The sequence below is a fragment of the Thunnus thynnus genome, chromosome 6 (genome assembly GCF_963924715.1).
Source record: "Thunnus thynnus chromosome 6, fThuThy2.1, whole genome shotgun sequence".
In the NCBI taxonomy this organism is placed as follows: Eukaryota; Metazoa; Chordata; class Actinopteri; order Scombriformes; family Scombridae; genus Thunnus; species Thunnus thynnus.
In genome coordinates, this window is record NC_089522.1 from 7,197,968 (window position 1) to 7,217,148 (window position 19,181).

A 19,181-nucleotide genomic window follows, 5' to 3' on the forward strand; every position below is an offset into this window, starting at 1 on the left:
ATTTTTAAACATTGATGAGGTCTAGCTTGCTCTAATCACTCCTACTGCTCTGTACTGTACATTAGATCCCTAATGCCCTTATGATGTAAGTGATGGGGAAAATTCACAGTCTTCAATCTGTACAAAAAATGTTAAAAGTTTATCTGAGGCTAATATGAGGCTCCAGTAGTCTCAATTAGTCAAATCAAGTGATATCTCCCAAAGTTAGTCTTTGTAGTCTTGGTGTCCCTCTGAATAGTGTATCCAACATTTTTTCCATTTACAAGCTATGCTGTCAAGCTTAGCTTCTTTCTTGCATAGGACACATGCAGTTCACATTAACCAGCAGATTTGTTACTCAAAGTTCTCACAAATTTCTGAACCAATGGGTCTTTGATTTCACATACAAATACACAAAAATGGGCTTCTTATTTCTAGCCAACAACAGTTGATTTTGTCAGCTGAAATGACAACTATTGCTAGCATATTTTATCAACTGCAGCTAGATAATTAATGCTAAATGAGTTTGTTGAGTTATGCTATAGCTGTCTCTAGCTGACATTTTATGTTTTGCAGCTTAATTTTCTTAAAATGGGAATCCTTTTAAAGGGTCTAAAATATGCACTTGATGTACATGAAATAATGCTAAAAGAATGACTCCAAAGCTACATGTCCTATGGGTTTATGATCAATGCTGAAGATAAGGAGAAGCATTATTCTTGGTTAGGTGGTTAGCGCTTGTATTATAGTACAATATTTTAAATAAATTAGTAATTAAAATGTTAATTTGTTCCATCATAACCCTGCTTGAAAAACATACCTGGACAAGCAACACAGATGTTAGACTTATGCTTTATTTATAATATATTCAAACTATGTTTCTTGGCTTTCAAAGTCACGCTAGGTTGCTAGTGTAGGCAGTAAGCTAGTTAGCCGCTATTTGCAGGTAATGTTAGAACAGACAAAAACACTGTTGTCCAGTGGATGGACAATTCACCTTGATGCTACTTTTACGTTTTTTTGTTTTCATGGATAAAAGATGAAACTGAAAGAATAAATCAATTAATCAAAATTAATTTTTGCACGGTGACCTTTAGCTGCTTTCATCCAATCTATATGATCCTGTTAACTGTCCTTTAAAAACAATATTACTATGTACCTAAATAAGATAATATCAATGAAATAAAAGGAAAATAAACAAGCGAATAATGTAATAACTAAATGCCTTCAAAGTCAGTCTTCCTCCATTTTTTTTTCTTTTTATATTTTTGTGAGGCCATTAACACAAACAACATTTGCCCAGTTGAAAAATGACTACACTCCAACATGACCTCAGTAACTCTGTATTAAAGAGTGGGAGAGAGTCCCCCAGAGTGTTTCTGACAGTTTGCATGATGTTGCATCAGGACAGTTGAATCACATTGTTTTAGCTGTATGAAAAGGGAGAAGAGGAGGAAAGGAATGGCAGAAGAAGGCGGTGAAGGGGCAAGAGTAAAAGATACAGTGCAAAACAATAAAAAGTCTCCTTACATAAGGATTATGTGTTTGACTCCACAAGCCCAATGTGCAACAACACAGAACGAAACAGAGTGAGGGAGAAGGAGAGGCAGAAAGAAAGAGATCTATGACATAAGACATAGTAGTCTGAGAGATATACAGACAGATAGAGAGCGAGATAGAGTAAAGGAGAGAGGAGGAGTGAGAGGAAGAGACTGAAAGATAAAGAGAGAATAGTGACATAAGATGTCTCAGTTCTCCGACGGTCTATCTCTGTGATGGTTTCCATGGTAACTGGAGATATTCCAGGGCGTGGGTGTGTCTTTCTGTTCTTATCTGATTAACCTCACTGACAGTCTCAGTGATTTTACACATTTAATGCATCTAATGCTTCATCAGCTGTGTGAAGTTCCTTTTTTTGTTCACACTTTCATAGAGATCAATGTCCCTTTAGTCTCTGTATATCTACAGTCCATGAAAGCATTTGTTGTCCATAAAACTTATGAAGTGAAATAGTAAGCTTTCTGTGAGGAAAGACTGTATCAGCATTAAGTCAGCAACAAGACAAATATCACTGGGTTTATATTAACATATAAAAAGTGTTACAATTTTTAGTGCACTGCAACATTTTAAGTAGAAATATGTACCGTATTTCCTCAAATAAAAGACAGTAGTCAATTAAATCCTGTGTCTCTGATAATAGCCGGGGGCTTGGTCAACACAAACAAATAAAGATCAGCCCCAAAAACAGGCCAGGGAAAAAACAAGAGTGGATAAACTCCTGCTGCCTGTTATATAATGTGCATGCCAATTAAGCATAAACAGTAGTTACCTGGATGTAACTCCAGTTCTATGAGTACATGCGTAGCCCTCTAGCTGACTGTCACAGAGAGGAGAGGGGGACAAAGGAGACGCAGTATTGTTTAAATACGGGGACATGGGTAACCATTGTAACTTGACTAAACCAGCGAGCATACATCCATGAGCATGCTACTAGCATGCTACAGCTAAGTGGTGCACTGCCAAAACGTTGCAGTTGGAAGTGCTGTAATTATTGTTCTGCATGTCGGAGTAAGTGGATTACTAGTAAGGCAGTGACAATAAAGGCCTCTTTCTAACATAAGCCTGTTTCCAATAAAGGCCTGGTACCCTCTGTAGTCGAGGTAAATAAAGGCCATGGCCACTTTTTGAGGAAATAGAGTAAATCAAAACAAAAAATTAACCAACTATGGAAAATGTGGCCATAAGCTGGACAAAGGTAGCAAATGAATGTATTTTTTTTCACCAGTAGGTGATGCCTAAATGCTTAACTCACACTTACATACCAGTAATCATATTCGTGTTTTGCACAAATATGCACTTTTTCTGTGTATATGCCAACACTTTTGTTCTTTTTTGTCCTTGCAGATTTTGCTGTGTCAAGGGTAAGTTGACATTTCATATGCATTATATTTGAGGAATACCTGCAAAAAAAAAAGTGCTTGCAAAAAGCCTTGTTAGCTTTCGGTCATTGTACTGTGAAAAGGCAAGGCCCATGCAGCCACATTAACTGACGGTGGTGGTGGACAAGTCTGTTCACCACTGGTATTCAACTATACCACAGATTGTGAACAGCAAAAGATTATATGGTAATTTATTGCTGAAGAGCAGGAATACCTGTACTATAAAAGAGTACTAGCAGTTTAGTATTGCGCTTCCGTAAAGTTGGGGGAGGCAGATTTAGAAAAGAAAGATCAAAAGCAATGCAACACAGTCTGTGATGTCCTGACTTGAAGTCTCTAGCATGGGATAAGTTCTAAAAACACAAGATCCTATTTTGAATTTTCTAAGCAATGATCACTTTTCATGTCCAAATATATACATATATAAATACAGTATATGTATATACTGTATATGTGTGTGTTACCGACTGACACATGAAAAATGCAGCAGATCTCAGCTAACATGTCAATTATAGGGTTGGAACAGTCACGCCATGCCATGAGTAACTGCAATTGTGGTTTAGTGATCTGGCACAGCTTGAGTTTTCCATCCAACAGAGTGGCATGGTAAAAAGAATTGTTTATCTCAATGACATGTTGAAGGTGTTTTGACATCTATCATACTGTGCCTGTTTCGTCTTGTACTATTACTGGCTGAAATATTGAAAACTGATCCACAGAAGGAAAAAACAAGCATTTGTACACAAAGTTACAGTGAACAATAGCAGTTGGTTGTAACCTCCATGGCACATATGGTACACTGTACCATGCATTCTGCATGTACCATGTGCATTCTGACTAGTAAAAATTAACAAAGCACCTTTCAACTTTGAAATTCTCTGTGATCAACATAGAACTGCACAAATCTGTCGATTGTATGCATGCGTGCGTCTTTTAAAATTAACGCCTCCGGTATGTAACACAAATTTGTAGTCACTAAATTTATCACCCTGATGACATCACTGGGGTTATTTTGTTAGACTTGACAAAACTCAAGAGCCACAGAGGGCATATTAAAATTGTTCTCACCAAATTAGTAGTACTCCCCATGACTAGTAAACGGATCTTAATTTGTATCATCAGCACCTTATAAATGTAAATGTTGTGAACATCACTGGATTTTATTACAATAATGAATCCTTTCGTTGTTTTGTTCAGATTGAGGTTCGGGACAGAAGAGAGCCAAGGTATGGAGTGCAGCGTCTTCACTGAGGACAACTTCTCTTCTCTTCTCTTCTCTTCTCTTTTTTTTCTTTTCTCTTCTTTTCTCTTCTCCTCTCCTCTCCTCTTCTCTCTTCTGTCGTCCATCTGTCTCTTTCCCTCTCCTCTCTTCTCTTCTCTCCAATGATCAGGATATCATCCAATCGCAATGCAGACACCAAGTGTACAGGATTCTGTAAGATGTAAAAAGAAAAACAACAAAACACACTGGGATAAACTATATTTTGAAAAAAAAAATTATACAAGGTTGTACAGTGCATTTAACACTCGACTTTCTCAACAAATACCTTTATGATGAAAAAAAAAGATTGACTGTATTTAAAGTCTTGATTTCTGTGAGAAATTCAACCCTTACGATGAAGAACCATGATGTCCATCCATGATTTTTCAATGATTTATTTAAAATCTTGCTATTTGATGACTTTCAGTTTATGTGTTGTATACATTCATAGCTTGAGAAAGCAGCAGTTGTGTGCTTTCAAGATTATTGATACTCCTCGTGCAGTGACAGAGTCAAGACTGGCAATACAGCAGCAAGTACGTTATTGAACATTCAAAAAAATACTTCAACAGGGACTCGTATGGCTCTTCATCTAAGCACTTTCAAATGTGAGGAATTTAAAGGAGTACCCCATTGCAGCTTTACAGAACCTAACATCTCTGGGAGATTCTCTACTGTACATACTGAACAATGTAAATAACATTACTGCTGACAAAAACAGCCGACGACAAAACCTCATCTGATTCTAATGCATTTGAGTATAGTATTTCTACCCTTTGGTTTCAGCGTTCCTCGTGCCAGAAGAGCATCAGAGTATGTGCAAATCCATTGTGTTTATATGACTCCTCACTACTGATTTGGTGGGATTAGAAAGATGGGGGTAAAATGGATATCTCAGCTTGATATTCCACAGAAAAGCAGAGCACCATGAATCAAAGCGATTGTGTACGATCACACTTTTTTGACACACAAAAAGAAAACGCTTCCCCTGCATCAACAACCTCAAAATAAGCCCATTATTGTATGATTGTACCCCACAGTCTACTGTAAAAAAAATTACTGAACTGAATTGCAGCTATCAAAGTCAGATTTAGAAATTGTTTGGGTTTTTTTTTTTCTTTTTGTCCAAGTTCACTCCTTTGTAATAACTCTCACAAACCCCTTCTCTAGTGTGCAGTTTACTCCAGTTTATAGTTCCAGCATACAGTGATCAGTTTACTCTACAGATGTCTTAAGACTGTGTGAATATGGCTGTATGAACTGGCCTTCTCTCAGAGGGAAGCCCCAAGTGCTGCATTGTCTTAAGGTGATGTCACTTATATGCCTCTTTGAATAAGCAATGCTGCTTGCAGTAGTCATAGGAATCATAAGTGCAACAAAATCACAGTGAATAAGCCAAAAAATGGAGACAACAGTCCTTAAAGAGTTCTAAATGTTGCCTCTGTAACATATTAGTCAGCAGAATATAATGTGACTTTGTGTCCTACCAGTAAATCCTTACAGCCATGCCAGATATAAGTGTTATGTCATTATGGGCAGGGCCGTAGCCAAGATTTTAGAAAGATTGAGGTCATGATCAAGTCCCCCCCTCCCCATAAAGTAAAGTGGTGAAATTTCAATATTTTGGGCCTCAGGCAAGAACATTTTCTTATTTTTATGTAAAAAGTCTCTCTTACTTTTTTCTTGTGAGATTTGCTCGTACAAGTTTTCTAAGTCAGATTCAGCGGGTTCTCTTTAACGCCCTAATGTGCAGTAAATTGCATGTTTCAGTGTTACGAATGCCTCCTGTTCATGAGGTGTGTGTTCATGAGATTGCGTAATTATAAAGAGCCTCAAGTCCTGCTTTTGGAAATGAGCAGACAAAAAACAACACATTTAGGAGTGTCCGTAGTGGTGTTAGGAGGCCTGAAACAAATAGGAAATATTAATACAGCTGCTAACGACATTAGCGTCATCAGAGTAGTGCTGTACTGTGACAGAAATAAAGAGAGCAGGTGATGTTATCCTGTCTTCCCCTCGACAGTGACCTGCATAAAGACCCTGAAGTCACTTTTGGTGTGAGAGAATTTTTCTTACAACTACTAAACTGTTAGAGTGGCCATGTTAAGACATAACAAAAAAGACAAACATTGCTGAACCTCAGTAAACTGGCAAGCCATGATGATGATGATGATACGGTGAACTGAGCAGAACATTTTCATGAAGTTTATTTTATTTATTTTTATTTTAGTTGATTTCTGTATTTGAACTCCAAATTCATCCACATTAAGCTGTTACAATTCCTAAGTTAAACAAGTGTTCTTCCCCTTTCCTCCGTACCACTACTGAATATTTTTTGTGTACAATATCCCAAATATGATAAAATTGGTGAATGCAACACATTCTCTCAAACCACTCCTTCCTGCCATTTAAGAATGAATCTGTTCATGTAGCTGGTTCTTGCTAACCTGACGCGCCAGATAGTTTGTTACACAGAACCATCTGAGAAGTTGTCCATAGAAACCGTTTGGAAAAGGGGCAGACACTTTCAAAAAATACTTGGCAGGTGATTGGATGAACCATCTTTCTATCACCGTTTTACCTTGGGAGGCAGCTGGATTCGTGATGCTGACTGGTCCGAACCACCAGTGGTTTGGACATGAGCGTATAGCTTGAAGCCTGACAAGATAGATTCTTGCGTGATCCTGTGATGTCGTGATCTCGTGAGTCCAGCTGCCTTCAAGGTAAGTTTCTTGCATGAGGCCCTTCAATTCTAAAATTATTGGAATCAGCCTGTAAATTATCCACTATGTTACAGTAAATTACGTAAATTACGGAGTGTAACTAAATTATTTATGTAGTGTTGTTATTGTGACATGCCACCAATACCACACAGATTATTGTTGCTCCAACAGCAGTGTACCTTGATGTAGCACTTCAGACAATTCCACTAGTGTCACTAGTTATTATTGTAACACCAATGACATGAATTATTGTTGACACGTTTATAACGGTGGTTATCGCTGCACCAGCAACATAAAAGTCTTGTCATACGGGACATTTCAAAGATGATATCTAAGACGTGATTGGCTAGTCATACCCAATGGGTTGCTAGGACAACCAGTGTAGTAACCAGGGAGATACCATAGTTTGTGTTTCCCATTTTAATCACTTTAATTTGCTCTATAAATATCAAAATACTTGCAAGGGCATTCTTTACTTGGGTTAATGGCACTGTCAGTACGAGGCCTGTGACTCACCATTGTACCCATGAGCACAGTTATATGTCTGCATCAATGACACTGATTATCGTGATATCAGTGACATAGCTCTAAAGTGTGACTCTAACATGTGACAAGCTGCAGTTGCCCAGTAAGACAGAGTCGTCTGCTTTAATCCTAAGCACCATGGGGCCCTTATCCCTCTCAGAGCAGCACTTCAGGCTGATACACTGTAACTGAAGTTCTAACGCACCAAACCTGGGATGAGTCACCACGGGAATGAAATTAGTTGTGTAATAACAGCACACGGTTAATTGTTTCATATGAGAAATGGGCATGCTTTGCCTATTCGGGGGGGAAGGCGCGATCATACTGTAAACCCTGAGAAGTAATTGAATCCATTTCACTGAGCAATTCAACCACACAAGGTGATCTGTGCTCTGTGAGACAGCTACAAGCCTCTGACATCTGCAGACAGCAGTTTATCTAACAGGCAACATCACAAGGAAATATTATACTGCATTATATTTAACCATGTTATATTTTGTTAGGGATGCACTATTAACATGTTTACTGTGGACAAGTCAAATGAATCTTAAAATTTAAATTTCCGACAGATATTGGCTAAGTTTATCGGTGCATCCTTTTCACTATATACAGTACATATAATGAGCAGATAGCTAGATGTGCAGTGTGTTTTATAGAATGGTAGCTAGCTAACTCTCAGGAAGCTGTGTACACAGTACTGTATTAAAGGCTCATTATGGAAATAATCTACAAACACAAGCAAATCTTGAAACTGAGGTGACATGCGAGCAAGATTTTTAGTCTATGCTGTTGTGTGTGGATGAATCCATTGTTGGTGACACATTTAGACTGAATATCTCTACTCTGGTTTTCCAAGCTGGGCCTTTAAGACAATATGAAATACAGCCCTTATGCTGAATCTAATGATGCTGTCCATGCAGGCTCTGCGCAGACCTTGTTTAAAAATGTGCCCTTGGCCTACATCTATCTCATCTACCATCTTAGGGTAGGAGTGCTGGGCCCTAATTCAAGAAAAGTTTCTTTAACCTTGAAGTAACTGCGCAAGTATTAGAATACGATATAAATAATTGAAACGGTATCTACAGACCTCATCCATTTGGTATTGCAAGAAATATGTTTTTGTTTTTGATATGTACATGATCATTTGAGAAAATAGTACACATGCTGAGACGTCAGCATGGTAATTTTTTATACCTAAAGTTTGCATAAAGCGGGCAGTAATGTCTCTGGTACAGTATATATTGTGATTTAGACATCTCCTATAGTGTGCAACTCTCATTTGGGAATACTTTTATGGGCCCAGGACATGTTTTACAACAAATCTACAAAGGGTGTCAAAGAAAATAACAAAGAAAAGCCCAGAGGCCTGAGTGGTCACGTCAGGCTTCCAAGCATCATTACCTGTGTGATGATTGGTCTGGTCTCCTTTGCGGGCACCCTGATCCTGAGGACTTGATGATGAACTGAAAAATACCATAACAAGGAACTGACAATACCTTAACCCTGATGAGCACATATTTGTACCACTCCAGGTGCCTCTAAGAACTCTTGATTTAATTCAGATGTGGTGCAGAACCAGCAAAACAAGTAGTGACACTGTAGTTTTTTGTACTAAAGACTACATACTCTGACTGAGCTCTGAAGCTAGATGGGTTTTACTGCAGATTTGAGGTCAATTCAGTTTCAAGGTGAACAATTGAAGCTAAAAATTTACAATGAATACTCAAGAATATTTTCCCCCCTGAATTATTTAATTTGATTTGGGGAAACATTTTGATATTTTGAACAAAAAAAAAAAACAAAACAAAAAAAAAACAACACTTGATTTTCTTATTTTCAGTTTGTGATGGGACTCCAAAGCTGAATTCACCTCAATCTTGAAATGCAGAATCATAGTAAGACATGAAGAAGAATCAAACGCTAATAAAAAAGGACACAGAGTCGATTAAAGTCATTTCCAATCTCTAGCAGCAAACACATGTTTGTTGACTATGTAAATGTCATTGAGTTATCAATGATTTCATCATTGTTTTTATCATGCAATATCATGTATAAAGACATAATGTTGGGGGTGGGATGGGGTCGGGGCAAAGATGAATAATGTCCAGTGACTTATGTTATGATAATAGTTGACATTCTGTTAACTCCTGAAATGCAGATGTTGCCAAAATACCATCAACTATCATGTGTTGACATGAAAAAAAAAAAAGAAATAATCTGTTTTTGTTTTGTAACAAAAGAATGATATACTGATATTTGTCAAGTACTTCTGATGAGATCTTTGTTTTATGTGTTGCTACAGAATTTTTCCTTTCTGTTACAGTTTACTTTCTATGTATTTTGGTATGATGTATGATGATTGTTGTTCTGTCACATCAGACTTAACATCTCAGATTCAATTTTGACTCACTAATGGATGACTGCTTGTTGAAATCTCAACACCCAAAAATGTATAAAAGTCTATTTATAAAGTTGCTTGATAGTGGACAAGTGGACAGAGTCTGAAAGAGGCTTGTTGCTTTTCATGGATTATGATGACATACTGATTTTGGTTTGAAAATTATAATGTCTAATTAATTCCTATTTGTGAATAGTATTCCAACTCACCATGATGACAAATTTCTGTTATTGAAACACATTTTGAGAAGGTCGAATAAAGATATTTTACATTCAAAAAAACATCTGTCTGTCTGTATCAATGAATGAGTTCATCATTTCATTACAGTTTTCAAGCAAAGCAGTAAAACACTGTTCTGGTACATACAGATTTATACAGTACCACATACTGTATATCCTCATGTTCTACGAATAAAGAGTCCTGGTGCCTGTATCCATCGTTATGCACAAAAGTATGGTTGAAACAGAACTATTTATGTAATTAACAGCCAAGCCAGAGCACCCAGGCCTGCTGTAGCATTGAGGGTGAGTCACACAACCAAAAATATCACACAGGGCCACTGCACACAGATGCGCACTAAGAGGGTGGCATTGCCTGAGACTGCCTGTGACTGCCTGTGACTGCCTGTGACTTGGGAATCTGCAGCTAGTGACAGTAAGTTACTGTAATTCATCAGTGGGTTCATCCTTTGTGTGGTCTGCTGTTAGCAACTACCACACTGGTTACCCAACAGTCTTATTTATTCAATTCTGTGTTTTATCCATGTGGAACTGCAAAACAGGATGAGACTTTAGGAAGGCCTACCACAAGGCTGGCTCCACGACTATACAAAGTTATACTTTTAGAAACCCTAAATGGTTTCACTGCTATTCAGGCTTGGAACAGAAATTTAAGTTGATTCGTCACCAGGGATCCAAAGGTACCATGATTTATGTCTGATTGGCCCACCATGGTACATTACATGAATCATTTTACTACTTCTAGGCCTACTGTTTTTGCATAATAATCTTAAAAACCAACAATCTAACTTGTGATACATACCTTCATCTAACCTTTATTACATTTTTCCTGGTTTTGCACCCAAAATAACCAAGCATGATTGTTTCCAAGAGCAGATTAATTTGTTCAGCTTACATAATAAAACAGGACTAAGAGTCTACAACTCTTTGTGGCTGAACTTAGGCACAGCATTGTTTTGAGCTAAATACTAACATCATCATGCTAACATGCCACAATGACAATGCTAACATGCTGATGTTAGGTATAATTTTGTCTGTCTTAGTTTAGTGTTAGCATGTTAACATTTGCTAATTAGCACTAACCACAAAGTACATTTAAAGCTACTGTGAATGTTATTTGTGTTCATCATAAACCAAAACAAAGACCATGCCATTTGAACGGTATAAAAAGTAGTTTTATTTGGATTGTCGAGAGGGTTCAGGATTGGATTAAGATAGTGTATGGTGGGCTGGATGGGGGTCGAGGAGAGGGATGAAGGGGGTCGATGGCATGGGGATGACCGGGAACCAAATGGAATCACAAAGAGGCTGGAGCGTCTAGGAACCTGGGGGTCGAGACTCAGGGTGGGGGACATGTCTTGATGAGCTTTCTGCTCCGCCATCCCCCTGTGGTTCCTAAAATAAGACAAGAAGAATTACTTATGTAAGTAGTAAGTAAGTAAGTATCAACCCTAACAAGCATGTCTTTGTTGGTGGGAGGAAACCAGAGTACCCGGCGGAAACCCACGCGAACACAGGGAGAACATGCAAACTCCACACAGAAAGGACCTGGGATGGCCAGTGTTGGTGGACCTTCTTGCTGTGAGGCATAAGTGCTAACCACTGTGAGCCACTGTGACGCCCATTGAGAGGGGAGAGAGGAGAGAAATGGGGTTTGGGGGGGAGGGCTGTGAGAACTGAGACGAACAGGAGAGAAAGGGGTTAGACACGCCTATATAGGTATGCACGGATGATTGAATTAGTGAGGCACAGGTGATTGACTTTAGTGAGAGAGAGGGGCGTGGTCTTATTCCTGAACCTTTGTTATAATAATAACTCCATGTATTGAGCAAATGAAAAGTTTGAGTTGATGATCAACAAAGTTATTACAATAAATCGGGGGTCTGTACCAAATTTCATGGCAAACCATTCAATAGTTGCTAAGATATTTCAACAATATCAACATCCTGGTGGAGCTAGATGAATTTCTGTACAATAGGCTATCTCATAGTAATCCATTCAAGTTGCGATATTTCAGTGTGGACCAAAGTGGTGGACCGACCGACCAACATTGTCATCCCTAAAGCCATGCCGCAAGCATGGCCAGTTAAAATAAACTGTATGAGAAAGACTCCAAACACCACAAAGAAATAACAGACTCTATAACCTAATTTCCTTTTTTTCTCCTTAATTTTATTGTTAGAAATACATTTAACCAAACAGAATACTTCATAGGCAGGGCTCCCCACTCTATAACTTTAAACCTTGCAAATGACAGGGTAGGGTATTGGGTCATGTTGCTCCCAAAGAGGATCATCTGAATCCTTCACAAAAGCCAAATTATACAACACAAACTTATTTTTCAACAGGCTGCCATTTAATTTTCATTTTAACTTGACATTAAGTGTAAGGCAATCCTGGATTGAGTTAGTATTGAATAAAAATGTCATGTTGATTCAACCAGAACATTAAACAACTGCCCTAGCTTCTCTAAAACCTGTCTTATGATTGCTCGATTGATACATTATTTCAACATGGAGCATTCAGAGTTCTTGGTGAAATTATATCACAGCTGAAAACACTATGGCACCTTTAAAAAATATGTTCCCATGTGTTACAATAAGTACCCAGTTAGTTATCTCAGAGGAACTGGTGCAAAGACAGGTAGACAATGACGCTTGCAGAAGTAGGTGCTGATCTACAATAGCAGATACGTGTTTAGAGAAGGTGTGAAATGAGGCTAATAGAAAAGCTTTTGACCTATGGCCTCATCATAACACTGTGTGTGTGCCTGTGTGGTCCTTTTCTGCTGCCCTCAGAAGCAGAGAACTTCTTGACCTACCACACTCTTATAGTCCAGAGGCAAAACCTATTTGAGCCAACCTACCACAGTCTTCCTCTCTCACTGGGAATCTGACTGATTTTTAACTACCACACTGTGAGACAGTCGGCCATTTATCAAGATATTTCACTTTTAACTCCACTCTGTTAATAAGCAGCAGGATCTTCATCCAGGATGTGGATGAAAGATGCAAATTACAGGATGTCTATCAGGTGAATATTGTGCATCTAAGTTGTCATGTGATCTGTCATGCATGTATTTTACACAGAACAGCAAAAAGTTGATTCATTAAATTTAACAGTATATGCTAAGACAACATTGTCAAAATCTAGCTGTTACACTATGAGTGTATTATGCATACAATGTATTATGCATCCTGAGGCATGAGACATGTGTAGGTCTTTCATGTTTGAACAAGAATAATATGATGTAAGCTGTATGGTGTGAAATTAATTTATTCAATAATCTGAATTCATAAAGACAAGAGAACAGATCAACTGTGTTCTTTATAAAACAGAAAAACATTGATACACCTGTCCAATCTTTGTTGAATTAAATTTTATCTTATGGACCAAAGTGTTAAACTGTCTTGTCTTCATGCACACTCTAATTCAGACATTTCATAATGTCCTATCCTATTTCCAGGCACTGACTCATAAAATTTAACTCCACTGTGAGACTTGACTCAGCTGGTACAGCTGACTGACCACAGCAGGAATAAAAGGGACCAGGTCTTTGTATCCCAGTTTGGGACTGGCTCATCCTCTGCAAGGGACTCAGCTCAATGCATCACATAGAAAAGTTTAGGGAGGCTGCTGTGTGCTGTTCTCTATCTCAGGTGGGGAAGTTAAGCAAAACAACATTTTCCAAACCAACTAGTTAGTCCTCATCCTCGAGGCCTTCTTTCTTGTGAAACTGAAACGTACTGTATGACAATGCTTCTGACAAAGCATGAATCTTATCCTGTCCAAGTAAGCCCACACCCACTGCAACTACAGTGGATAAGAGTTTAAGTAACTTACAAACTTATTTTATGCTTTATCAGAAACTGTATGTTTTGGTTTTATAATGGCAAATGGTGAATAGACCACATTTATATAGCACTTTTTATCAAAGTGCTTTACAGTTTACCTCACACACACTGATGGCAGTGAGCTACCATGTAAGGTGCTGGCCCAACAGACTTGAAAGAACTTGGGGTTTTACGTCTTGCTCAAGGACGTTTCCGCATGTGGACAGGGAGAGCCAGAGATTGAACCATCAACCCTGCCATTATTGGACAATGTTCTACTTGCTGAGCAGAACTGAACCAGGGACATTGCAATAAAAGTGTAACAAAGAGGGTTTCAAGGATGAGAACTAACTGGTTTGGCAAATGTACTTTCAAATAACTTTCCCAAAAGTGCAGCACACAGCCACTTTCCCAACCTTTCCCACACAGCATAAGGGATGTCTTGCACTTGAGGCTATGGTCCTTGGTGCTGATTTACTTATGAAAAAATGCTTGTAAAGATATGTCTTAGTATAAAAATGCAGGTACTGTATTTTGTTGCTTGCTCTAAAGGACCAAAATGGTGCATCCACCTATTTCCACCCATCTACTGTACGTATCCTGTGCAGGGCCAAAAGCTTATTAGCACCAACCCCTTTTACCAGGTAAGAATGTTGATATTGAACAATTCTGCAAAAACTTGGATTATGTCCAATGGCGATTCTATTAAAATAATTGCTTTTCTTCAATATTTTAGCAAGGTAACTAGGATATGGTTAAGGGAAGATTGTGGTTATGGCAAATAAATTGTGGTTAAGGTATGGTGAGGGTCAGGTACTAAAACACTTGGTTAAGGTTAGGGAAAGGCAGGCAGTTAATAAAAAGGCAGGTTTGTGATGGGAAGCAAACTCTGCTCTCCTACATGAAAGTCAGACTCGCTACTCCCCCAGTCACTACCACTTTCTGCCTCACAACATATGGGCCACACTACGTCCTGCATTGGTCCTGAATGTTGGCATTGGATGTGAGCTGCAGTATTGTTGAATATGAATGTAATTCCTAGGCCAAACAGCCATATTTACACCTACAGGCAGTTTTTCTACATTCCCCCTGATCTGCATGGGAGAAAACACAGGAGCTTCTTGCTGTGTGGCGACACTGCAGACCGCTGAGCCACCGAACACCCGGAAAGTGTTCCTGTGTGACTACATGGTTTGTGGAGATGAGGCAGAGGCAGCGGTTTCTAGCTGGAGCCCCTCGGCCACCACAAGTTCCTTCCAGTCCCTTGATGTCCAGTTTGTTTTTTCTTTTGTCAGAGCGCAGCGTGTTGACCCGTTACTGGCTGGAGGCTCTGCGGAAGGAAGGAAGAGAGGGACCACAAACTGTCCTGTGGTTAGTCACACATCCAGCAAAATCTGCCTGAGTGTGTGTGTGTGAATGTGTGTGTGACACAGACGTAAGACCCAACAGTTTTCCTCTATTGGTCTATATTTTATGACATTACACCATCGACACATGCATTGAGTCACACCTGGGAACTTTTTGACTCGGCCCTCAAATATTTGAGGCATTTTTCCAGATGTCAGACTACATGTACAATTTATATAAAGCTAAAAATATGGGACATACGTTCTTGGCAGTTCAGCACTCATGTTAATATTGTGGTCATGCTTTGTGTACTGCAGCATATGTAAACAGTTAAAAGCACAAAATGTCAAACCATGATACTCTCATCATTTTCCTTCTGAATATCAAATGCCTCTGACTTCCCAGGTGGGAAAGGTACTGACACTGTGCTGCAAAATCCTTGTATCTCCAAAGGTTAAGTTACTCGGAATAAGAGAAAAAATAGATTTTGAAGTTTGCAGTGTTTTTCATGCATTTTTGTTGTTCCAGAATGCAGTTTTGTGATCATTTGGCTTGAACCGATTTCCCTCACACAAGGGACAATGTCAGCACAAAGAGTTCTATTCTGACAATGTCAGCAGTCATAAAAATAGATTTAGCTTTAATAGTCAGCATCTGTGCACATCAGGAGGTGGTGAGTTGATAGAGAGAGGGGAAAGGGGGAATGTGTATGTTAAAGAGAAAGAAATGAAATCACAGTGCTAGATAGTAAACAGGCAGACAAAAAGAAACAACAGATAAAGACGCAAATGTATTTTTTTTTTTTTTTTAAAGGACAGAAATCTGAAAGAATCCATCACTGAACCAATCGACCATCCTGTTAGGGCACCATTGTTTCACCCACGCAGCCTTAAACAGCCAGCAAGGGCCAAAGGTAATATTTAGGGATGCATGGGTACACAGCCAAACTCCAAACACACCTCATTCTGAAACAAAAGTTGGACACTGGGAGGAAACCAGGAAATTAAACATGTGGATATACTTTTTTTTCTCTCTCACTCTCTCTCTCTCTCTCTCTCTCTCTGCTCAGTAGAGATGTGAGACTATAAATATTAGCCAGCGTCTACTGGGTCATAACAAGGACTTGACTGGATTTTACTGAACAGTCACATAAGATTAGACCAAATCTCTTGATAGAGAGTCAGAATTATTTTTTAGGGGATACAATAACTTGATATCTTCTTTGAGAAAAGAAGCTTTGACAGTATCAAATAGTAAATATTTCTTTCTTCAATTGAATTTTTTTCACAATGTTACATCCAATAAGTAACGTTCATGGATGCTCCCTATCGCTGGTGTTTGCTTTGAGCTTGTCCCTCATTCTTCTGTTGAGCAACGGATGCACAGAAGCCTCCGTATACCACATAAAAGGTAAGGTCTAGTTCTGTTTCTCTGTAGATTTATCACTCAAAATCATGTGCGTCACATTTGTACGCCCTATCCCAGGTTGCGACTGCTACATTTCCGGCCAAGAATCATAAATCAACACTTGGTACCCAACCAGCTGACCACAGACTCTGTCCTCTATACCCTGACCTTGCTTTAAGCCCCGTGGGGCTCTTCACAGCAGATCAGTGTGTTCCTATTGATCCCACTCTCAAGGTGACAGACGTACTCCATGAGGATAGCTCCCACAGCCTGCAGGAATAGGAGGAGAATTCACTGTAGACGCTAGATTTAGGCATTATTGTGCTAACCTCTTGCAGCGGGGCTTTAGATGTTCTGCCATAAGGACAGATGTTTATAGCCTCTGAAACATTTTGATGTAACCTGTAAAAGGCATACATTTCACCCAGAGGGCTAAAGCCTGTAGGTTAAACTGTAAAGGAAAGGAAAACATAAAAATCTGGACACAAGAGATAGATATGTCATTGTGGTTCTCATTTCTTTCACAGGTATCTGCTCATATAACGACAAGTACTACAGACCAGGAGACTCTTTCTGGAGAGGCTGTGACAAGTGCTCCTGTCATGAGTTTGGTTTCTACTGCTTTACGTGAGTTCATCATTCACTTCGTCGTATTAATTGATTTCAATTATATAAAGTCTCGCTTATGGGCATTCTGTCATTGTGGCTGGTTCTTATAGTCTCACTATTTCTGCTCTTTTCTCTTTGTCTCTCTTTTCTTCTCTTCATTCCTTTCAGGCCAGTGAAGCCCACCTCATGGCCCAAGAAGTGTCGTCGCGTCAAGACAGAATGTGGATATACAGTTGTTTATAAAGAAAACCCACTGGTGGAGTGCCGAGCCTACAGCTGGATAGGATGAAAAACTGGGAGACAGACATGTTATTATTAAACAGTTTTACAGTAAATATGTAGTGTATAATCTACATACTGTAGTATATACTGTGTATATAGTTGTCAAATATGGGTTCTAGACAGAATAACCTTGATGATACTATTGTGATTAATATTAATGAGGACAAGTCAAATCATTATTTGATGCTTACAGTCTTGCTAGAAACAAGGAGAATGAAGGAGGGGTATTATCTTTGTCTAAAAGTCAAATTGTCATAATTTGTACATTTTAACGAAACTGTCACAATCGGTGTGATATGTTGAAATGTTTTCTAAGTGGGATTTTTATTATTACTATTTTTTTGTATAATTCAAAGTTTGGTTAAGTACAGTGTAACATTACTCCTCTTTTTAAACAGTGGTCTGTTGATTAACAGTGTTCATGGTCTTCAACATGAGTTTAATCTGATACTGATCATTTTATCTGATGTGGAAGTTACATGCTTTGTGACAGAAGAGGATAAACATATTGAACAGTTATAGGTTATGTTTGAGAACATGTACAGAATATTTCAAATACAGTACTGCATGGTGTATGAATGAAACTGTATTTATAGTAAAAAAGCTGATGTCATCCATAGTCTGAACTCTGATGTATGACTGTTTACACTGCCTGTGTATGTCATGGCTAAAAGGACAAAAGGACAATAAAAGTAGGACTGTATAAATATATCTTTCTTTAATGAAATTTAGCCATGAAACTAACCAAGGCAAAAACTCAAATATCAAAATCATCCCAATTATGTGTGCAGGCAAGCTTTTTGATTTGATCAATTAATTTTTAGGCTACTTGTGGGCAGCAGAACCTGCCATAAACACATTAGCAAGAATTTGTCAATTTACACATCCAGCACACATAGAGAAACATTAGTATTTGGAGTCGTGTTTCTGGACACCTGATTAATGAAAGTCCAATTACAAATAAAACTTTTGGAGCTTTACCTTTAGCACACTCCACTGTGTTCAGCAGTTAGTCACTTGTATGTTGTCTGGTGTTTGGTGGTGGTTAGGTAGTGTACAGTGGGTTTTTCACTGAAAACAGCTGCCTGGTACTGCTGGAAATATGGTTCATGAGAGTGGGGTTAGCAGGCCAGAAAACCAAAAGTTTTGGGATATTGGGGGATATTTCTCTGTGGGATGCCACCCCTTTCATGTTATACATAGTCAGTTGATCCATTGTTTAAATACAAATATTTGAAAAAAAGTGCAAGAATGTTTACTATGTTGATTATATAGTATAATAGTTAACCTGTGGGAGCTGCCTCTAATCTAGACATTTAATTTTAATACAGGCTTTAAAAAATAAAGAATAGAATATAAGAAAAGGGGTGTTTAGTGGTCAGTGGTTTATATGCATACCATGTAACAGCAATGTCTTCAGTTTGATTCCAGCTGGGGACCTTTGCTGCATGTCTGTATCTCTACTTTAACTATCAAATAAAGATAAAAAAAAAATCTTAAAAACAAATAAAAACAAAAATAATTTTGGACTAAACTTAAAAATTTGACTTGACTTACTTTTGCACTGCAATTAATCAGTTTTATTCTTTAAAGCTGTTCATTAAATGGTACAAAACATAAGTTAAAAGAAAAGCATTCA

The 19,181-nt window shown here is 38.4% G+C and overlaps 1 protein-coding gene and 1 long non-coding RNA gene across 2 annotated transcripts in view; both read left to right on the forward strand.

Moving 5' to 3' along the window:
* LOC137184090 (LHFPL tetraspan subfamily member 4 protein-like) overlaps positions 1-9,302 on the forward strand; it is a 38,029-nt gene extending 28,727 nt beyond the window's left edge. The window contains exons 3-4 of the mRNA XM_067591442.1: positions 2,884-2,900; positions 4,116-9,302. Of these exons, the coding sequence (XP_067447543.1) occupies positions 2,884-2,900; positions 4,116-4,169 (71 nt within the window). The 3' untranslated portion in view covers positions 4,170-9,302. The remainder of the gene's footprint in view (positions 1-2,883; positions 2,901-4,115) is intronic.
* Positions 9,303-15,975: 6,673 nt separating this feature from the next.
* Positions 15,976-19,047, forward strand: LOC137184092 (uncharacterized). The gene is made up of 3 exons (XR_010928618.1): positions 15,976-16,654; positions 17,179-17,278; positions 17,429-19,047. It is a non-coding gene; the product is annotated as an uncharacterized lncRNA (long non-coding RNA).
* Positions 19,048-19,181: the final 134 nt, after the last annotated feature.